This window comes from Acanthaster planci, linkage group LG21 (assembly GCF_054643075.1).
Source record: "Acanthaster planci isolate LZ-2023a linkage group LG21, COTS_SCS, whole genome shotgun sequence".
NCBI classification, from domain to species: Eukaryota; Metazoa; Echinodermata; class Asteroidea; order Valvatida; family Acanthasteridae; genus Acanthaster; species Acanthaster planci.
Window position 1 is genome coordinate 2,134,750 of NC_141797.1, and position 23,530 is coordinate 2,158,279.

At 41.6% G+C, this 23,530-nt stretch overlaps 2 protein-coding genes across 4 annotated transcripts; one reads left to right on the forward strand and one right to left on the reverse strand.

Moving 5' to 3' along the window:
• The first annotated feature begins 1,042 nt into the window (after nt 1–1,042).
• LOC110983152 (transmembrane emp24 domain-containing protein 5-like) lies at nt 1,043–9,007 on the forward strand. The gene is made up of 5 exons (XM_022242153.2): nt 1,043–1,300; nt 1,720–1,817; nt 3,017–3,086; nt 4,015–4,143; nt 5,241–9,007. The coding sequence occupies exons 1-5, from the start codon at nt 1,142–1,144 to the stop codon at nt 5,469–5,471; spliced, it is 687 nt and encodes a 228-aa protein (XP_022097845.2). The 5' UTR covers nt 1,043–1,141; the 3' UTR covers nt 5,472–9,007.
• Nucleotides 9,008–9,748: 741 nt separating this feature from the next.
• Nucleotides 9,749–21,191, reverse strand: LOC110983124 (U1 small nuclear ribonucleoprotein A-like). Of its 3 annotated transcripts, XR_002598671.2 has the most exons (9): nt 21,100–21,191; nt 19,800–19,880; nt 19,199–19,371; nt 17,165–17,270; nt 15,867–15,989; nt 14,107–14,200; nt 13,035–13,307; nt 11,425–11,508; nt 9,749–11,064 (listed from the first exon to the last, which is right to left on the reverse strand). XR_002598671.2 is itself a non-coding variant. In XM_022242091.2 (7 exons), the coding sequence occupies exons 2-7, from the start codon at nt 19,861–19,863 to the stop codon at nt 13,148–13,150; spliced, it is 720 nt and encodes a 239-aa protein (XP_022097783.1). In that variant the 5' UTR covers nt 19,864–19,880; nt 21,100–21,191; the 3' UTR covers nt 9,749–13,147. The 3 variants fall into 3 exon arrangements, 1 of the variants encoding a protein (XP_022097783.1); XR_015423643.1 differs by having other exon boundaries at nt 11,425–13,307; XM_022242091.2 differs by having other exon boundaries at nt 9,749–13,307.
• Between the last annotated feature and the right edge of the window lie 2,339 nt (nt 21,192–23,530).

Consider the following 23,530-nt stretch of genomic DNA (forward strand, 5'->3'; position numbering starts at 1 on the left):
CGGTCTTATTTGAAAAGGGTAAGCCTCGGTGAACGTTGAGAGCCTTGCCACCAGTGGAGCTGTAGTAGTACTGTCCATGTTCTAGGCGGTACACACTTTGTGAACCCCCCCATTGAATTATCTGTTTGCCCCGCCCACCGTGGCGCAATTCTTTCAGGGTGCATTCAACCAATTGGTTGTATTTCTGTACTTGAGCTCAGATGGGATTTCAGGCTATTCATGGTGACAGACGACTAAGATGGAAAGCTTGCGGTAAGCACCATGCAATATCTCTTTTTGAGTCTGTGTGGTTCTGATAAGAACCGGAGAGGCTCTCCGGAGAGGCTCTCCGGTTCTTATCAGAACCACACAGACTCAAAAAGAGATATTGCATGGTGCTTACCGCAAGCTTTCCATCTTAGTACTTGAGCTCATTAATATTTTGTGATCCCACGGGATTTTTACAATAAAACAGGCCACAATCAGGAGGCATCATAGAAATATTTCTATACTAGTAAATTCCGAATTTAGGACTGATGTTTCCAGTTCGGGTTACTTCTTTCACAAAAAGCCCCAAATAGTGCGGGCCTACTATGATATTATGGATAGAGGCGGGCGGCAACATTCAGAAATGAACGTTTAGTTTACTGCTATTTTGGGGGTATCTTCGTTCAAATGCGAATAAATAAATTTTCGAGGCTAATCCCCATGAAATTGAAAGGAAAAGTGATCTTCTGGCCATAATCTTGAACTTCCAGCGAAAAAACGGAGGCCAACCTCTTCACGAGAGTCGACAGGCGGCGCTATTTCGGTCTGATTTCGTACACTGTTTTCTATGGGCACGTATTTTCGTTGTAGTGCAACCTTCCAAGCCGAATTTGATCAACTTTAACCCCAGGGCTTTTTGACTTTTTTGTTGTAAGTCCGGAGAGTGTGTTTTCAGTAATAGTTGCAAACGAGATTGTGAGACAAAGGACACTGAGCGTGGCTCCCGGGCAAGCGCTTTTTAAAGTGTTGAATGCAGCGTCAGAAAGTATAGGTACCAGACTCATTATGTACACGTCGAATTCACGCGAGATCGAAAAGCGCCTGGATAACATCGACTGTGGAGTTCTCTCCAAGAAGTTTCTCCTCTTTCCAAGTGACTTATTCCTCCCCTAAAATGTGGCAATACATGTATTTTATTGCAGTATTTATGATAACTGTCTTTGGGACGTGTTGGTGTGTGGAGCACGATCTGACAATCGTTGTACCAGCTGGTAGGAGGGAATGTTTCCACCAACACATCAAAGCCCAGAAAACTTTAGATTTCGAGTTCCAGGTAGGCCGAGGGCATGTAGGGTGGACGCACGACTCTTTGCCATGGTTGCCGCAGCTGGGTGCCTCAGGCTAATCAAATCAGCATTTCCCACCGTATCAACGTTCATGACGTCAATACGTTTTTTTTACCATTGTTTGGTTGACACGGTTGGAGTGTGCAGAGTGTTGAAGTAGACTTCAATCTATTACTAGTATTAGTAAAGAAGTGTTAAATTTGCAGTCTGACAGCAAATTTAACACTTCATAGGCCTACTGGCATATACCCCATAACTGTGGTGTCCACCCCGCTCCCACGTGGGAGCGGGGTGGACGTCGAACCCCACTTATCTGGGGCCGGTCGGGGGTCTCTGCCGAAAAGAGAAGGAAAAAGTTGGCGTAAAGAGAGAGAGAGACATCACAGATTTTCAACTTCATGTTTAGGTCATTGAAGGTGGAGACATGGATATAAATTTTATATTGAGGACCCCAACCAACAAAGCCCTGGCTACTGAGGCACGCAAGCAGGAGGGAATTTATACGTAAGTTGTAACCAATTCAGAGTGGCTGTACATGTATGATTATTGTTACAGTACAAACCATAACACGACGACTTTCAACAGGACTGCAACTTTTCCACAATTAAATTGATGTCCTCATTTTTCACCTTACATTCATGCCATTGAACATCGAGAAACACTTTACAAAATCTAGTAAAGATTGGAATTTCCTCATTTAGTGTCAGTGTCCAGTTGAATGCCTGCTTCAAAATCTATAATTATGGCATTGCACAATTACCATTGTCAGACTTAATAGAGTATCGAAGTCCAGTGCAAACGAATGGATTGGCTCTCGCGCTAATGCCTTTTACACACATGATTTTGCCTGTGATGTGTTCACTTCGGCACTCTGTAGAGTTTCAATCTCCACCTGTTGTCGTTCTACTGCCCGCAGTAGCTGCGATTGATTCACATGCTCTTAAGTGAGCTCGTGGTGCTCAGTTTGTCATTATTTTCTTAATTTGTGTATTTATTTTCTCAATCAGACATGTCAGACCCTGTGTGTACTTTCCATGTATGTTTTTCTTTTCTGTTTTGGTACATGTAGATTCATACCCGTGGAGGACATTTTAAGGGAAATTTAAACTCTGAGATCTATTCATTATCGATTGATCTAGTTCCCATTTTCAGTGCACCAGAGTGGTACAAGAGTAGACAGCAACCTGTCTTAGCTTCCGTAACTACCGTACATGTACATACTGTAGCTAACGTGTCACAAATTTCATGTAAGTGTAGGTTCCATGATGGTCATAACATTCAGCGAGTGTAGTATTCTGACCGTACATCCCGAGAATGAATTCCATTTGAGGTCATTGGGATGCACAAGTTACCAGTACTGGTATGTGTAGGTCTACCCTGTTGACACTACACCATGCAACTTGCACGCATGTTTGTTCCCTAGTGGGCTTGCTTTTTTTGAATATGACCTATTTATCAAGTTTTGTAATGCCAGCAACTGAACAGCAGATAGATCTGGAGAGGATGGTGTTTGGCATTTTAACGAAAAACAATTGGAAAGAAAACACATCCAAAACTGTCCAAGTTTCCATATGAGTTGCCTTTTTAGGTGATTAATTACCAGTTCTCAAAGCTTTCTTGTTACTTATTTTCTGTGGGTTAATTGACTCTCGAGATTCCATCTACTCAAGTTTTCATCTCTTTTGCTTTGGTTTTGATTTCAGGTTCAGCACTCAAGAGACTGGGGACTATCTCTTTTGTTTTGACAACTCTTTCAGTAGGATGTCAGAAAAGGTAACGCAGGTCCACATGTAGTAAACCCCCCCCCCTTCATGGCCCTGGTCTTTTGTAGGTATTGGTCATGTTTTGAAGCCCCGGGGTGGGGATTATGGTCGCTTAGTGATACTCCATGGTGAAAAGTGAGTGGGTTCCTATCGATCTACACTGCAAAATCATTCAAAGGACTTTTTACTCCAAAGTGGCTCTGGCAACTTAAGACTCATTTTGACAGAGGGGGTCACTAATTGTCTAAGATGTTACTTTATGATCTAAGTAGGTTTGGTGTAGGAAACAAAGAATTCAACAATGCCTTTTCATAAGGCCCCCTGTCCCTTCGCACAGTATAATACAAGTGTGTGATTCTGGGTACCATACGTTCGTCAATTTACAAAGTATCAACCACATAAAAACAAGCACTATGTAAAGACCTGTTATTGTTATTAAGCTCGTGCCAAAACTAGCCCTGCTGATTTCTGTCACCCCGTGAGCTTTGGAGAAAAGCAAGTTTTATTTGGTATTGTTTTGTATGTGTACCAAAAAACCTCACATGTGGTAAGCCCATATAGTGATTTATTCAAGGTATGGTGTGACACTTCCTACTGTATTATCACCTATTGAAACTCCCAAAACAATGGCACCGAGCGATACTGATTTGCTACAGTGCCCAGCTGTGGCCCTCTCTTGCATGAGGGCTCCACACATATTTAACCTCCATGGACTACAAGTAGTTCTGTGTACATCATCAGTGGGAATCGCTTAAGTGTAATTAAGAATTAGCCACATATTGAAACTCTTTCATTGTCACAAGCACAGGAAGTCCCTGTTTACCCATTATCCAGCATGAAGTGGCTAAGTACTGTAAAAAAAATGATGTTCAGCACCTTCAAGGTTAGATTAATAGATTACATAGTTACTGTGCAGCTCGATATCGATTTCTCGTCAGCTGGTTTATTTCGACTTGGCCTTAGACTACGATGACGAAGATGAAGTGTTGAAGAAGCCTCCGTGGATGGATCTGATGACAGGAGTTGGAGGGACTGACACGGCAGAAGTACGACTCGAGGAAATCCAGGTACATTGTGATACCAGAGGTGTAGGTGGAGTGTTCCCAGGGTGTCGTGTTGGACAACCTGAAGGGCATTTTGGATGCCCTATTTGTTATGCAGATCAGGGTCGCAAGCATGGTTGGTAGCTCTGTTGGCTGGCATTCCAAAATGCTGGCTGGCCTTTCGGGTGAAAATGAAGCTTGCTGGCAGGCAGAAATATGGTTGCATTACACTGTGCTTGAATGTGGCCATTTCAAAGTTTAGATAGAGATAAAAGGCTTTAAAAAAGCGGAAAGATAGTATTGTCTCACCCTTTCCATTTTTTATTTAAAAACAGTTACTATGGCTTCCTGGCTGCAAGTGTTATTCAGTTTCTTAATCACTCCGAAAAGCTTTAATTATGGTACTTGGTCACTTTTTGTGTTGGATTATTCAAAACCATGTTGTGCCAATGAAGGCTTCCTTTCTGAAAACAAAGGAGTGGCCAAAAACCCAATGCCAACATCTTCGCCACTGACCATGCAACTCCTTCTAGAACGGAGTAAAACTTTGACAAGACAAGGAGGGCCTTTTCATTTCACAGGCAGTTGCAGTGTATCTAAACCTGTATTATTGGCACAAAGGAAAAAAACTGAAAATGGTAAATCAGAGAAATGTCCCATTTGATTAATCTGTCGTAATCTAAAAGGAAACATTCATTAATCGAAGAGAAATAGTTCTTGCCTCAGGCGAATGTGCACAACAGCATTAAACTTCAGCAACTCGGATGCATCAGTGACCTGGTCCATTTTTTGAGGAAAAGTTCAGGACCAAGTATTCCCTTAGGAAAAGTTGACCCATTCTAACTCTTTCGAGTTGGAGATCTTAAAAAAAACTTGAACAATGTGCAGGAATAGGAACTCATCAACCTTTTTCTCCTACATCCATGTACATGTGACGTTCATTTTTATCAAAAAGCCAAATTGAGTTATACGTTGGAACAATGGGCTCAGTGTGCTCTTTCCAATGCAAACTGAAACAAATTTAATACTGACAAAATGCACTTGTCGAAGGATCCTGTCACAGCTTTTGTTTTGGAGTGGTGCGGTCCGTTTGCCATGGATTTTGTTTTGCCTCATTTCAGACGTCGCTAGGCATCGTCAGAGACAACCTGCACAAATCGGTCCAGACGCAGCGCCTACTGCGCAATGTGGAGTTTCGCGACCGCTTCATCGCCGAGCGCAACTACGAGCGCGTCTCGTTCTGGTCCATCCTGACGACCGTGGTGATGTTGGTGACGTTCCTCATCCAGGTCATTATGATCCGCAGTCTCTTCAGCTCTCACACGGGGGGCAAGACCGCAACGAAGACATGATGACGCGCGACGGCGGCAGATCTGATAGTGAAGGGTCCAGGGAGTGGGGAGGGGATTTGTCTATGAACTCGAAATGCCTTCATTCATCATTGGAATACTTCTTTAGGGAACACAGTGTAACCATAGAATGCGCTTGTTTTTCCAACTTGAATAGTCCCTGTTCGCATGGTACACAGTGTGCCGTGACTGAACTCTGCTTGACATCTGATTGAAATTGATTGAAATTCCATGCGACCGCTCGCAATTACTCGAGACCTGCCGGCAAAACCTACATTTATATGCGACAGTTCATTGGGAACAAAGGACGGCTGAAGTTGACACCACTGAAAGTCGGTCAAAATATGCACATGTATACTCATCACACATTAATTTGTGTGAAATTTGCATTAGTCTAAGTTCTGTTTGAGAAAAGCCAAAAATTTTCATTGCTTTTGACGGTTTGCTACATGACCTGTTGGTGCGATTGGTTGCGCATTTGCAACTGTGATCGAGATGAAAATTGGGTTTAAGCAAGTAATTGAACGGAACGGATCCTTTTAGATGAACACGTTAGGATGCGCAGAAGGATAACTAGACAGAAACGGGAAAGGGGGCCATCCGTGCATAGCAAAGGACAGCCCCCAAAGACAGCCTCTGCGTTGTTGATGACCAGCTGTCCGATTGCTAGCATTTCTGGCAAGCCTTGTGTTTCGAGACATTCCACTGTATGAAGTTTGGGGGGGGGCTATAAAAAGTGGAGCAGATGCAATGAGAAATAGCGGTCATTACGTGAAGCAATTTTTGTAGAATTTCTTAGTTGACATTTTTGTGTTTTTTTTGGGTTTTGATAAATAGGATGGTTATTCGAATCCTGCCCCCTTTTACTAGTGTGTATTGCATGATCTGTTTTTGCTACTTTTTTAAAACTTGTTCACTGGAGGGCTGAAATTTTCAAGTGAAACATAAACACTGCAGTGTTCCAAACTTTGCTCGACTATTTACATTATTTGAAAAGATAAAGTTAATTTGAATGTTTAAGAATTTTTTCTTTCAGTACACGGTTTAAATGGGAAGTTCTCACAAAAATGTATTATGTGGTCACAAGACACTCGCGTCCCATGTCAGAAAAGTAAACCGAGGGTATTTTAACAATTGGTTATATCAGTACATGTATATACAATATTGTAAAATAATGATTTTCGCCGCGAACGCCTTGATTAAAGGCTGACAACTAGGCCAAAGGTCGCGACACATCAAAATCAGAAACAAACGTTGCAATAAAAATGAGCACTGTGCATGTAATGTTCGAGAAGAACAGTTTACAAAGTAACGGTGGACTTCAACATGGAGCGTGCGATTTTTCTCAGATCTTCATTTGATTTTTGCAAAATGTTCTGGTTCAGCCAAAATGCCAGGATGATTTAATCACGGTACCTGGTTCTGCAGTCAGTGTGAGCCCTGCTGTCACTGTTAAACCAGATTTTTCAGGGCATGATTCATCCTTTCGCTCTCCATGTAGCAAGTAAAAAGGTTTTACTCTTAAGCTGACAGTAAGCCCCAGTGGTCATAGTTTTTTAAGTTTTTTCTTAGCTCTCCGCTTTCTGTAATTTACATGGTTGGCTATCGTATCACCTTGTTTTTTACATAATGCGCACACGGTCATGCGCATTTGACGCAAGACACGCCGAGCACACGTGACTTATACATGTATTTGTGTTCGAGCGAACGGTCTTTGCGTGTGCGCCGGGCATGTGGAAGACATTCTCACATTACTAATGAGCAAAGATCGTATAGCGCCGAAGTCGCAAGATGGATAACTCTGCCCAAAAGATGTAATTGCCACGGGCGCCATTTGAGCAAGCGATACGCCTGCGCATTTTACAGTAATGCTTGGGCGTTTGCTCAAATGGCGCCCATGCGATTAAACGTTTTACGTGTATTCACGGTGAAGTTTGCCGTCTTGCGCCGCTTCGCGGCGCTATACGATCTTTGCTGATGAGGACGGTTAAAGAGCTCGATATCAACTTGATTCTCTTATTCTTTTGATTTCTTCCAACCCTTTCATAGTATTAAGGGTATGGTTATGACAAGGTAATTTTGCTGGTCTCAAACTTTGCTGTAATGAAAGCTAACTGTATGCACGAGGTCACGTCTTTTGAGACGTAACACAGTCCTTCCCTATGTGCTCTTATTTGTTGGCCTGTGTGAAACTTGATAACCTTTTATAGTTTGAGAAGGAAGAAAGATTTTCAACGTATTTTTCTATTCAACTTTGTACGAAAATTGACAAATATGGGCATTATTCGTCGTTGAACAAATCGTATGTTCCGATGATATACCCAGTTTAACCAAAGAAGGCCTCGAATGAAAAGCATAAGGAACTTGGGTTACATTTTGTGTAACGGGAGCAATAATATTTCACTATGTGAACTAGAAAGCACATGGAGGAGGAATTAAATTATGTGCACATGTTGTCAGAAAAATGGGGTCAAGGATTGATTTGAAATCGATAGCCGCCTCGGATCGGGACTGAAAAACTCTTCACAAAATCTATTCACTTCAATGTGTAGAACGCCGGGGAGAGAGGATGAATGGAGTTAACCAAAAAAGCCACTTCACACTGTTTCGAAAACCCTAGCTTATAAGATACACCGTAGAACTTAAATATAAGCGCTCTAACTGTACATGAGTGGAAAGTTAAGGCGCCGATGCGTACGTGTACATGTACAAAGTAATCACTCCCACCCCAGGCCTTTCGTTCTCTGCGCGTTCCTCAGTGTGCTTAGATTAAATACATGTACATTGTTTACCACTGAATGCTAACCCGCCGCAAATTTAATTGTGGGCAGTATAGATACAATTTACCGCCTCAAGAGTGGTGTTACTGTTGATGCGTGAAAGGTACCACCTACGATTGAAACCGCAGTGATAGAATCTCAGGTTGTTCATTTCAGTTCCAAGTAGGACAGATATGCCGCAACTTATGGTTATCCACAGTAAAAACCAAGTACACTTAAGCGGATTGTTGGTTCTTTGCTTGTTGTTTTTTGCTTCATTATGATGTACACATCAGTGGGAGGCCCAAAATTCGATTAGCTTGCCCGCACTGTCTAACGGCACGTGATAGGGGTCACGCACGGTTGACAGTTGATTCTTTTTGATGCGACAAGCGCAGACTCCATTGACTGTGAGAGGCATTGCATAATAACAGACCGATCTACTTCGCCAGCTCACTGCACGCCTGGTCGATCAAGCGTGCTTCAGCGCAAGTCACGTGTACGTACGTGTATCTGGTGTCGCATGTGTATGATGGTAAGCGCCCGTTTTTCTCGTATCGTGGATTTCGATATTTGTGGGCCTGGGAACTTAACGCGGTTCGTTTCTCTGACAACGGATGAGCCCAAATCACACTCATTGAAGATAATTATGTATATTCTGAAAAAAGTACCCAAATGCCTTACACCTTAAATATACATGTACATGGTATGTTGTGTCAGGAATCAAAATTGTGTTAAGACCACTTTATGCACACAATAAAAATGTGTATGAAAAAATTATGATACAGTGTCATTTTGTAAGACAGTGTAAAATAAACAATGTATCATGGCAGGTTTTTAAGGGATGTATTTTGTTCAATTTTCCATAAATGGCGGATGGCTTCTTCCATGCATTTCTATGACCCCTATAGGATACTTTTGAGCTTAAAAGGAGCTGTAGGAACTAACCTAACAAGTATTTCCACATCAAAGTGTCAGTCTGCCATTTACACGTTTAATTAATGGCTTTATAACAGGATCTGCAATGTGAAAACTGACTTTCAACGAGGCGATCGCTAAATGAAAGTCGTACATGACGAGAAGATATATCTGTATTTTGAGTGACCATATTATCTTTATAAGCCAAATCGTGCGATCATTCAATTTTTGTCACTCGGTCCTTGTTTGAACCAAATCACCCTTAACCAACAACTGGTATTGATATACACACTTGTTTATAGACTTTCTCCGGTATGCCTCCCGTTTCAGTTTTGTCATCACTGCACGTTAAAACACCTGAGAGCTTGTTTTCTGCCAATTAGATTTGCATTGGGTAGATTGACTTCTATAATCATGTATATGCACTTGTGTCAAAACTCGTTGGAATGAGTAGGTGGAGGCTTGTTATAGATTGGAGGTCTAATCATTTGGGAATTGATTTCCGCGAGGCATGCACAATGTACAACAGGTGCATTTTTACTACGATCAAATTAAAGTCTGGAAACGCACAAAAGAAAAACATCTCATTTGTTACCCGACATGTACAAAGTCAACGACAGTTTTTTTATTTCAAAAATTGTCCTGGTTTTTGCTTTTACAAAGTATGACAATTTCTTACTAAAAAAACTTCACATCAAATGGAATGATAACTTGATTTAAACAACTACAATATAAATTTTGAACGCAACAATAAGCATCCCAAGTTCTGAAATATCGTTGCTAATGTTAAAATGACAGGTACTGAACAGAACTGAACGACAGGCTGTGTTCACAGAACTCTGTGACGTAACTCTGTGAATACGGCTCTAGACCAACACAAGGGAAAATCAGACAAAACCAAAACCGCTGTTCAGATGACAAAGAAACTCAAACTCGGCATATTATGCGCGTGTACTGTCTTCTTCAACTTGCTTTCTAGATTTTTTTTCAGTATGAAAGCTGCACGTGCATCTATCATCCTTGCACTGAGACCGTAGTGAAGGGCAAACATTCGCCGTAACTGGCGGTGAACAAATCTTATGATCAAAAACGTGTATCAGTAAACTGTATCTAAAGTCATGGCTGTCATTGCCATGCCGCTCCCTGTGAACTACACTCGGAGTGGGTAGTTTAATGTACTTCACTTTCTGAACAGCATACTTCGTGGTCCAATCCTTGACGAGGTTTCCTCAAAACATCTGAAAACCAAATTCCACTTTTCTAGGACTTACAAGATGGCAGCTTCCATGACATTCAACACCACTACGCGGAAAAAAGTTAGGCATTACAAACAGGAAGACTGTCGTGTAGCCACAAAAGTATGTGTATACATTGACAAAGAAATATCCTGTAAATCTATTAAAATTAAAACTCATAAAAAAGAACCCTTGCACGACCTCGATTTCCGAGACCATGTCGTGACCTGTTTCCGCCGGCAACAGGATTCTACAGGACACCTTTTGTCCCCAATTTTCCATGCCTTTCTAGGAGATGTTTTTCCAAGGGCTTCTTTACAGGATTTTCCGTGACTTTGGGAACCCTGCTTGACCACGTTGATATCCAAAGCCAATTTTGCTGCCCCATCGTCACCACTGTGCCAGCTCAATAGACTTACCGTGCAGAGGACAGATACCTTCTCAATAATACACGTACATGTGTATTAGGACCTTACGTATCTTTCACGGTTGTGCAATTTGTGAAATTGACACATGGGAACGTATCTCTACCAGACAATATCGCACCCTGATGATGAATTCTCCCCACTGAATCTTTCGCTTCCCCAGATAACACACCTCTGCATGAACTCAAATCTTTTTGACGTCAGTCATGACTACCGCGGCAACCACCTGACGAAGCAGCACTGAACCACGCTGGCCAATCTGCAACAAGACGATTGTCGATGCACGGTGTGTGCAATGACGCATCGACAACCGGAAAACAGCACGTCAGAATGCACATGCGCCCAAGCTACGAGGGCCACTCTTCAAGATAAAAAAGCCCAAGTCATTCCAGGATTGTAGAGTTCTTTGTTCCAAATCTGATTTTCAAAATGCAGTTAGAACTCAACATGCCTGAAGTTGAAGTATAGCTTGGTGTAAAACATGTCTTTAGAAAGGAGCGTTGCTTTGAACAGTAAAAATGTACATTTTCTATTCATGATTTCAAACATACCTCCGAAAACAAACAAAACATGAAAAACGTTCAGGATCACCATTCTACATGCAATCCAAGATATTCACCTTTTTATTCTAAAAGCCGCAACTGCCAGGTAAAAGTAACGAAGGCTCGCAAGTTGAGGGCCTTCGGACTCCTAGGTCATCTTGCTGCAAGAGAGAAAGCAAACGCCAATGTGCCCAAGTGCAATGCCACATCGACATGTACAGTGTCAGTACAAAATATAAGACATATTGGGCGGAGCCGGGCATGCAGACAGGATTGCGACATGACGTTGTGTGTAAACGCCATTTTGCTTTCAAAATGGTTGACAATTGGATGCTGGATTGCACCAGACAGATTGATAAAACGCAACGAGGTAAAGTCGGACCAATGGATTGTGCTTTGCATGCAACGTAACTTCATGTAGATGTCCGACAGGAAATTTCACCGGAGACTGTGAGACAATAATGGCTTCTAATCTGAAGGTGACCCAACTCTCTCTCTAGTCTATACTACCCTCTGCTTGAAATGTTATGTTGATGTTAATGACATGCTAAGAACCCTCCTGGAACTTTAAATTGTACTCCAGTGTACAGGGAAATGGTACATGTATATGTTGTATTACAACATTCCTTTGAGTGCCAGGCCCTGCGTTAATCAGAACCCCGACGGTGCAGCAACGTAGAACAGGTGCAAGAGTCTGTAATACCTTGTCGTATCGAGAACTTAGCGGCAACCGAACATAATGCCCATCTTGAGACAAAGGAAAGTACATGTAGTCCGAATGGGCCAGTACCGCTCTTGGATCCTGTGGTGGCTATCAAACACACACTCTGGGACCGTATGGAGTACCGAAGTGTGACGTCACTGTGAACCAGAAAGTGCAGTGCAAACGAATGGAGTACGCGCGCGTGTTGGTTCACACGCTGATGCCTTTTCACTAATTGTGCGCGTGACGTATTCGCTTCGGTACTCTATGGCCTTGGGGGTTTGTGGATCTGTTGGATCTTGTTGCACTGGGCAGGTAAGCCACTTTAACAAATTGTGCTAACTCGTGGACTTGCCAGGGTTTTCAGACAAAATATCCTGGAGGGTTACCATGACGAGAACAAATCAAAGTGGTTCTTTCCTTAATCTGACATCCTCCAAACCATTTTATGTGTTTCTGAAGATCTGTAAAGCTTGGGGTTAACAGTGACAACGCAGAAGATTTACTCATACAAAACATTTTAAAAAGTAGACAAAGGAATACATGAAAAAGGTATTTTTACATATTTACAGATATGGTTCTTAGTGTACAGAAGAGCATGTCATAGCCACAAGTGCTGGCATAAAAAACGTTTTTCAAAGTGACTGAATATTGGGTCAAAGAATATTGATGCACATTAAGATACGATAACAAATGTGACCACTTGTTATTGTGGACAAGTAGAAAGCACTGATTAATATGTTGTTTGATTTCTGTTGCTGACGTGATATGGTCTGAGCAATTTGGTCAAATCAAACAGCATTTTTGCAACGCACCCTTGGAATTGTGGCAATTATGATGATACAATCTTTTATAATTAAACCTGGGAAGAGACAACCCAGATAAAGTAATTGTGCAACAGCAGAACAGTACTGTACTTAAAAATCTTGCATATTGTTTGATTTTTTAGGATGTAGGACTTCTGTTTCATAAATGCAGACGTACCATGCGCAGATTTGAAGTGTGAGAAAACATGTATTGTGACATCATTTTCAAGGCTGAATTCAATCTGGGTACCGATGAACATTCTGGGCAGGTCAAATTGCAGTTAATTTCTTTTATTTCTTGGCATAGGAGATTTTCATGGCTGCCGTAGGGGTGATCTTGAAGCCCTGCAGGGCATCCTTGGCGATTCCGGATTGCGTCTCATTCTCAAACTCCACAAAGGCGATGTCGTGACGGCCGGGTACCAGTCGCACCTCTTTGAATCCCTGAAACCTTTGAATGACAAAATGTGACCCTTTGGATGACTCGAAAAAAAGGCTAAAATGAAGGCTTTTTATAAAGGGCAAGATTTTTAACACTGTTGCTTATTTACTTTGAACTTATGGCGTTAAATACTCCATTTAGCAATTCAATACCAGGAAACATGTAAACGAGCAACAACTTTTCCATGAGTTACAAAGACAACTTGTAAACACATTCTAGCAATTTCCATTTGCTAAAGCAGGTAGCAAGTAAACACATATACCCTCCCGCTTAAGCAATTTCAACTCGTGTTGCACAAAGGGGTCGCTCTGACCCATTCCCTAGACAGCTAGGAAGTGGAGCTCAGCATAAATTCTTTGTGGTACACAAACGATAACATTACAGCACCATCATATCTAACGCATCTTGTATTTCTCTGGAGAACTTCTTCAGTCAGCCGTTGTGGTGACCCACTTTTGTTATGAAAAGTGGCACTAGAACATGTATCTTGTTTAATAAAGAAGTCGCAGCGTCTGGTCCAAAATACATACCATGTTTCTATTTAACTGGTTGATCTGCAACATACAGGTATCAGTGATTCAAATCCATTTTAGATTCTTTCAAGTGTTTAATAACTAAAGGCACTTATTTCCGCACAAGTCCTCACACTCACAGATCGTCCAGTTTCAAGCCATGTCAGAAGGTATTCGAAAGAACTCAATTCAACGGCCACTTTTAAGACTCGCCAAAGCTGTAACGGACTTGAAATTCCTCTTGTGATGGACTCAATCAGACCAGAAGAAATCGCAGAGTATAAAAAAGAACTTACTGTGTGAAGAGCATCTTCAGCATCTGCTCATTGGTTTCTTCTGGTAGATTCGTCAGGAAAAGGATGGCGTTTGGCTGATCTGGTAGAGGCATAGCTACGAGAACAGACATTACGCATCAGTCAGTGAATAATATGGGTGTTTCACAATAGTGTGTCTCCAAGAGTTTGTAACGCCTTAACCAATCACAGTGCGTAAAATCTGTCGATCTAGTACGTGTTTGTAAAGGGTCGACAGATTTTGTGCATTGTGATTGATCAACCCATTGCAAACTCTTCAAGGTGCACTCATTGTGAATCGCCCGTGTTTATGCTGCTCTGACTATATCTTGAGTGGCTAATTGCTGCCAAATCAGCACATCAAGTGGTAAACTAAAGAGTTTAGATCCATATGTATACATGTCAAGTGGTTGATATCCACTGGGATTCCATACACTCTGGGCAGGAACTTCACGGAGGCATCAGAGGCAATTGCCTTGATGCCCTTGGTCTTTATCTCAATGCCCCTTGAAATGTCCCCATAGACAAGTTGATTTTCTAATACAAGTGCCCTCTACAAATGAGAAATTGCCTTGCCCCTTCCAGAACGGAGTTCCTGCCAAGCATACTTCTGTCAAGCAGCACTTGGTCCTCATTTTTTCCTCCGAATTTTGCACAAACCATAAAACAATATCTCTAAGTTTTGTCTTGATTCTTTCTCTCACAAGTAAAGGCACATGCTCTACAGGTCTGCTTAACCCTCCTATGCTGAAGTCACTCTTTGGGTCATTTGGTGAACACCTCAAAGAAGCACAGCTGTGTTGTGTTGTGCACTGCACAAACAGTCCTTTACAGGAATATCAGATTGCACTTTTGTGCTGCCCAACAACTGTGCTTCACTGTTTCATATGCATAACTGTTCAGTAAACCAAATGCAGTGAAGAGGACTGCACAAAAGACCCTGGGTCATTTTGTGCTGGCAATGTACTGTGTACACACTGAACCTGTGCATGTTTGAGTTCCATATAGAAACTACATGCTCACCAGTGACTGTGGGCATTTGTGCACATTTGTGCAGTAAAATCAAAGGAGGGTTAAAAAGCTGTACAGGTATTTGATCTCAAAAGGTCGCTTTTGTGTATTTCTTTTGACTGATGTACCACTGGTAATTAAGAAACAAAATTTTCAAAAGCAGAAATACTGGTATATTGTACAGTTTTCAATCTGTTAACCCCAAACCTTCCTCAATCCTCCAAAATCCTTTGGGCAGTTTTGGAGGATTTTGGAGGAAGCCATGAGTGAAGGTCATGGGTAAGACCTTGATTTGTTCTTGCTCAGTCATGCATGAATTCAGCCTGATATTTCTTTGAATAAACCGCACTGCTCAAGAATGCTGTTCTCACTGCCTGAACATAATGAGAATTGCCCGCGGATTTTGAGGGATTGAGGCGGTAGGTACACCTCCAAACAACATTTTCAGGAAATTTTGGAGGTTTTCAGAGGATTGACGCTGAATGCAATTTTATCATGTCGAAATTCAAAGGATTTTGAAGGATTGAGGATGGTTCCTAGTAAAAAGGCTGGGGGGTAGGGTTAATGACAGGAAAAAAAAAGACAGGGAATTGAAGAAAGTCCACAGGGCACACTGCATGCCACAATGTATGCTGTGGGGTAATTTTCATTCGAATGTGTTAATCACAAAGCATATTTGTGCACATTGAAGTGAAAACTACCCTTGCTGCAGCATGGCAAAGCCTTCTCAGTACAGTTACAACTTTGCTTACCTGGTGGCTGCTGCATCTGCATGGGCGGGGGCTGCCCCATCATGGTCGGGGGCATCTGGCCCATCATGGGCGGAGGGGCCTGGTTTGCATTGGCCGCCTGCTTCTTGCTCTTTTTGGATTGAGCTGTGGACACGTCAAACAAAATGCTGAGAAAATGATACCATGGAAACGATTGGGGATGATGCGATGACAAGTACAAGCTGAACATTTGAATGAAACACAAGTCAGGGGGCTGGGTGTTGGGATCCTAGCAAGCTTTCTCAAAGCCTGATGACAGGAAAACATGTTCACATCCGTGCAGCTGACAGCTTTCAACAAAAGGGAACAGGAATGAAGTGAAGAGGCAAAATAGCAGCTTCTGCTGGGAGAAAAACTAAGAACCTATCACGGTGACAACATACATGTACACATAATGGCAAACTGCATAATATAAAAACTACAACAATGAAAGATAGTCAAATCTCTGGGCCACAAAAATCCTTGCTTTAGCACACAAGCATTCAAAAAGCCTTCCCAACTATACAACATGAAATTTAAAAGAAACGAAACTTTTTGGGCACTGCAAAAAACTCTAGATTGATTCAAAAGTTCCATGTGAAATATGAGATCTACAGTCCCAAGGCGATTTCAAATACCAGGCTCCGTCTATGACTCCCACTTCATCCGGGACTCTAAAATGCTTTACATACATGTATGACCCACATGAAAACTCAACCTTTTGACTCCTGTTAGAAGGTTGTGATTGTGTTGCAACTGCTGATTCTTAAACAACTCCACTCATGAAATTGAAACCTTAGGAATAGTTAAGTTAAAGGGTGAAAATCAAGCCGCATGTTGAATTTTGTTTAGTTTGTAATGGTTTTGATTGACTGGTTTGTTTGCTGATTGTAAGCCAACAGTCACATCAAGAACTGCTGGAAACAAGCCTCCACACAGCAAATTTTGATCTTGCACTTCTTACAAACCCAGTGGCCACAGGATCAAGCCAGCAAGCCTGCTCAAGTGCTTTCTGGGTCCCCTTACCCCCAAGCTCGACTGTCCCTTGACCAATCTCACCTTGACCTTCCCAAATCCTCTCAATGAGCCCTTATTGCGTAAGGTGGAGGACTTTGAAGGATTAAGCCGGCATGGCCAAAATACTTGTACTGTGTTCACATATGTGATCAATTTCCAAAGATAACTACTAACCGTAATTATTTTACACCGTATCAGCTGCTTCCATTTGGCTTAATATCGACTCAATGCTATCTTTAGCCATTACTTAAAACTCTTCAAAAACCATCCAGGGAGCAACTCACCAGGGGTAGGGTCGGGCTTCCTCTTTTCTGGCCTCTTTTCTCGGGGGACATAGGTGCCTTGCAGCTTTGCCACCGCATCTGACTGGGACTTGGCGTACTGTATTCTCTGCAAGACAGAATGGAAGAGTACTGTTAAATCTCAAGGCAACGATGGCAACTTCAGTCGAAGCAGTCATGCATTATCTTGACAGCATCGTGCAAATGGGAAAGAAGTGTTTGGGTGTTATGTGACTCTTCAACGAATTCCATGCCCTGATGCACACACAGCTCAAATTTCAGAACACGAGGGAGTGTCATGCCACTGTGATAAATGGCACCTCCTTGGATTTAGCGTGGACATCTGTGTACAGGTACAGAACAAGCAAAATGCAGGAATTCAGTTGTGGGAATGGGTAACAGTTTCAATGCACAGCTTGTATCCACAATCTTCATCCAAATTCACTAACATTTTACTGGATCAAATACATCAACAGATGTTATGTATTGCCGGCATCTCCATCGTGTCTCAGAGGATGTTTTTGTTTTTTTAACCCTAACCCTGCTGAATCCAACAGGCTCCAACCATTTCACACTGTCGATGGAGCCTCTTGGATTCAGTAGTAAAGGCTTATACATTTTCATGTTGGATCCAGTTGGATTCAGCAGGCAACTAAATGTGTACACAGTTGAATCTGGTAGGATTCAGCAGGCAACTGAATGGGAACATGCATGCAGGTGGACCATGTTGTGCCTTGTTTTAATTACAGGTACACAATGCTGGGGATTATCGACAAACAAAAACAAGAAAAGAAAAGGGATAAAGAAAAGATAAAGACAAAAATAAAAAGACAAAAAAGAAAAGATAAAGTTAGAAAAAAAAAATTAGTACAGAAATAGTAACAGAGACTTGTGAGACAGTTGATGTCTGTTAGACTCAGTAAACAATAAAGTCCTGCCAAGTACGACTCTGTTGGATTCAGCAGATAACTAATAACATGAGCAGTTACATCCTGTTGGATTCAGCAGGCATCTGCACTGTGTGACACTGTTCGACTGTTGGATCCTGTTGGATTGAGCGGGTAAGTATTTTGTTTTGTTTAATTCCCCAGCAACTTCCACAGTTGGACTCCGTTGGGTTGAGCAGTAAACTAAAATGAGTCACCGTTGGACTCGGTTGGATTGAACAGTAAACTAAAATGAGTCACCGTTGGACTCGGTTGGATTGAACAGTAAACTAAAATGAGTCACCGTTGGACTCGGTTGGATTGAACAGTAAACTAAAATGAGTCACCGTTGGACTTGGTTGGATTTAGCAGCAAAGGCCTGGGGAACCTGGGGAATTATTAATTTCGTTACAAGTTACAACAAATGCACCAAAAGTTTACTTGAGCCTATCCTAGTGATGCCTTTGCCCTCTGAGGGCTCGTTAACACGTAACCTGTATTTCCATCACTCCCTGTGCAACTGTCACTGATGAAAAGTTCACCACTGATGGTCTCTGTTCATGGACCTCATACACATACATGTAGCATTAACATGCTTAATGACATCTGCTGAACTGTTGACATGAAATATAGCTCCTGGACCATCCACAGTTGGTCACCTCAGGCATTCTGGACTGAGTCTAATAAATCCCCTCAAAATGGGAGGATGGATTTTGATGGACTTGGGGTAGTCGGGGTTAACAAGCCCACATGTGAAGTAGTGTCCATGATATATTATATTTGTGCACATGAAAACCAACTGAAAAAAAATTTGACAGATCGACACATCCCATGTAGCAACAAGAAAGTGAGTTGTTACATGTTGATTTTGGTTCTGAAAGAAAGGGCAAGGCTTTGAGATGCATGTGATTGTTGCATAACAGCATCTCCTGATCAGCTTTTCCCCTGCAATACAGTAGATTTGAGCAAGCCCTCTCAAGACAGTTTAGCAGAATGTCAATAGCTCTCTTAAGCCTTTTTACACATGCGATTAGCCGTGGGATTAGCAAATGGTTCACTCATCTAAAAAGTGGATGAGGGTTTATACAAGAATGTAAAATTTCACACTCACCATTGGTTTCTCATAAAATGGAAAGCCCTGCATCGATCTGAGGGCGTTGGTGGCGCTGTTGATGTCCTTGAAGACAACAAATGCCTGCCCCCTCATCTTGAGGGTTTTCAAGGCGACAATGTCAAGGATCTGACCAAACTGGGAGAAGATGGCATAGAGAGACTTCTTCAACTCTGGAGAAAGAAAGCAGGCAAGTTGGACAAGTATGCATGAAAATATCTTCTGAACATGCCAAAGACCGAGGTTTGATTAAGTAAGGCTAATCCATTAACATCCATCTCTTGGACACGACACTATCAACATACATGTATACATGTACCTCCAAATTTAAGAAGATTTAATGGCAAACAAGAAATGACCTTTCTCCTACATGTAAGCATACAATGATACATCTCTTTTTTGAATAAATTGCAAGAACACTTGTAAACCCACAACAACTGTACCCCCTTAAACCTATCTAGATTTTCAGGTTTTAATGGACTGACATGTATCTAACATTATGGCTGTATCAATTCCAAACCAAGGTCAGATGACAACAATGTACACGTACTTAACATACATACATTTCTACATTAGAACAATAGAACTTTAGTTTACTTACCATCTTTTTTAATCTTTTCATTTAGATTGTTGATGTAAATCGTCTGATTTGGTGGTACGTTCATGGTGAATCCTTTTTATACTGCAAAACAGTGAAAAAAGTTACCAAGTAAAAATGCTCCCAGTAAAAGGTGACCCTGTTCAATATCGCACAACACTGTACATGTACGGTACAGCCCAAAAGATTCTTCGAAAAATCGTTGAACTCGCGATTAACAAATGAGGGCCCTCGTACTCATTAAGAAATTCCCTCGCTGTTGCTCTTGAGTGTTGGAGAAACTTTTGGGCTGTACTGTATACATGGGTACTAGATGCAAAAAATGCAAATACATTGAAAGTGCACAAGAGAAATTTTCCATTCCAATCAGAAACGCTCCAGTTGTCGAGGTGGAAGTTGAAGTCATCTTGTCATTGTGCAATTCCAACTGTATGCTGATCGAAACGTCGTAACACGCCGGCTAAGAGAACCATTCACAGTCGAGCCGGAGGAGTGTGCAAACACATGCTGAACGACTGTTTCCTGAATGGGGCAACATTCAGCGCATGTAGCTGTGACTTGATCACGGATTACACTGGACGTTGAACCCTTCAGGAAACAGTCGTCGGCATGCGCATGCAGACACCACATGCTTATTGTTAATGGCACGAATGTTGCACTCCACAGGCATATGGTGAAATCGTCAATATTCTCCCTGTGTATTAGTGTAAAACACTCCATTGAAATGTAGTAAAATGTAAACTCGATTACATAGAAATGATTCGTAAGTGTATACATGACAGTTCGATACGTCTGTTTTCTTTGTTCAACATGTTCAATGCATTTTGTAAGTGTTGACGGTGTGTTGACGTTACTATCAATGTGTTAACACTAGTTAGTACGACCCATGGCAGTGAGTGAAACTCGTGTGGGGCAAGGCAGAATCACGTGGGTGCAAATGATATGATCGACCTCCATTTTTCTAGGTTATGATGATGTGGATTCGTAAAACAAAAGGTTGATGATCGCCCTGTCGTAATAGGCCCATGTGGAAACATTTTGTGGGTGCAAGTGGTTTTTCAGTGGCAGCAGATGTATTTGCACCCACATGTCGCCACTGCTCGCATTCTAAATACATGTGGGTCTTTATGAAGACACCCGGTTTGTTTCTCAAAAATATACTCTGAAATCACATGTAATAGTTCATCAAAACACCCCATATTACCTCATTTATCCTCACAGAATGTATTTATTTACAGTATATTGACCGATTTCAGTTTTAGACGAAGGATTTTGGCGGATTCTAATCACGATTTATACTTACATTGAGCAAACGCGGCGACCACACGGTACGGCTACACGAAACGCTTCAAAAACGTTGCTAATAGTGCGCCCTCTATTCTTGATCGAGGCGAGTTAACAAAACCGGGGACTGTTCTAGTGGTATTGGAGGAGTTCCCCGGCATTGTTTGACCAAAACATGTTATTATTTATAACTTAGGGCAAATTTCCAGAAGAAGTGGCATTTTTCATAAAAAATAACCCTTACAGTAAAATACAATTAATTGGGAAAAAATCGGCACAAAAATCGCTAGTATATTTCGGTTCAAGCAAGGTCTTTTTTCCCCCGGTATATGTATTTGTACACACTTTTCTTGCACATTCAAAACCAGTATCTGATGATAGCCACATCAGAGTCATATGTATGCACGAGTTGAGTAGTTCTAGAGGACACCTCTTGGCAAAAGTTAATAGAGGGACGAGTTCAATACTATAACTTTACTACATCCGTCAAAATTACATTTTGTGCTCAGTTGTTGGTTAATTTAATCCAAATTTTGGGACTTTTTTGTTTTACGCTTGTGAAAATTTGCACACGAGCACAATAGTGCTGTCATCCAGATCCTTAATCCTAGATGTCTCCTTGATTTGTAAAAGAAAAAAAATAAAATAAAATGAAAAAAGCTTGATTTTTAGACACATTCTCTCGTACATTTCCATTTCTTTGGCAATTTATTGCAGCTGTTTAAGAATGAAGCAGTAAGGAAATCTTCTCAGAACTGTTGCCAGAGACGAAATGTGGGGCTCAAACTTTTCTCATCAAAACGTGTAAAATGAACATTGTCTTTCCTGATGGAACCCCTGAACAGCGCCCTCACTGCTCCAGAAAAGATTGTACAATTTGTTATGTTTAAAAAACGAGGCACTTTTCAATACACTTACAATTGATTCTGACACAGTATGATTTCAAAAGAGTTCGTACATTGAAGAAGATTGTGATGAATACAAACTCAGTCTCAGAAACATTCATAGCATTGAGGTAGGAGTTACACACCTATTCATTTATAATGCCGGTCAAATCTCGCGCTAAGTCCCCTTCCCCGACCGGATCAAGTTGGCCTTTTACCGTTCAATGCGCCGCGGCCCTCTGCTCCAGCTAGAGACCACAACATTGGCCGGGGGAGCAATCTGGCTAGGGTATGCTTCTTGTGACGCATCTTATGACATTATTAAAAATTACAGTGCATAGAATTGATTTCTTGATACAGTGTCAGCTGACTGATTAATAATCTTATGAGAAGGCTCTTTACCTGAAACTTCTGTGTATTGTGTGTTGTAGATTTCATAATAAATGTTCCTGTGATTTGTGAAAAGTAACCAAAATAATTATTTATTCAGTATTTTCGTGGTGAGAGTTTCGGCAACTGCGTCAGTTTACAGTAATTAAATTGCTCATTTTGCTTTGCTGTTGTTGATAACGTAGGCCGACCACCGGCTGGCAACATTACGCTTGTGACGTAGCAAAAAGAATGAGAATGGTCTTTACACTCACGCGTGGAGCAAGACGTACTTAGGCTTATTGTGGGACTCATTCCCGCGCTCCACGAATACCCTTTCACACTGTGGGGCCCTTTTAATTACGTCACTGTACTTTTGATTGTAGCAGGCAAACAAAGAGCGGCTGAGATTTCCATCAAAGGCACCGCCGCCATTTCGCTTTGGAATCTCCAAGTTTGTTTGGTCAACAAATCGCGGTTTTATTCCGGCTGCTAATCCCTGCTAGCGTTGAAGCTTTGTTCCCTCATTCCATGTCTGTTTGAAAATTTGTAAGAGTTGGTAACCTTTTTTTTTCTCCTAGATTAATATCCTTTTAAAGGCTGCTATCTAACATTACATTCGAATTTTGGGGACGGTGATTGCGTAAAGGTCAGACGATCCATCTAGGTACACGGTGAAATACGTAAATGAAAGCGATGAAATAGGCAATTTCACACTTTTAAGAATCAAATGTGGCAATGACTTATAACTCGAACGCTGTTCTGGGGAAGGGTTTGAGGTTATTGTCCTGAACTGTATTTCAAACGAATTAGCAAATTTTTCAACAATCTTTTTTCCTGATAGAGGACTTTCTCTTACCTTGTGAGTTTTTAAAACTCGGAGAGTCGACGATTTGGAAATGCTGGAGTTTACAGAGGCCATTGTAATGACATGTTGTCCCTCTAGCCCACTGTTTTTCACTCGCTTTTGTAATGAATGTTTAATCGTGGAGGTAGAATCACACCTCCATGGTTTAATAAATACGTTCTCCGTTTGGCATCCAGTCCCTACTACACTCTAATAAAGTCTAAAAACACCTGGGTCAGACTGATCCGGGTGTTTTTAGAGTGTGTCTTTTCCGGAAATGTTGTCCCCAGAAGGTTCTCCACCCAGATTTACCGTTTTCGTAAACCTTATTTTCCCAGACAAGGTCCGCA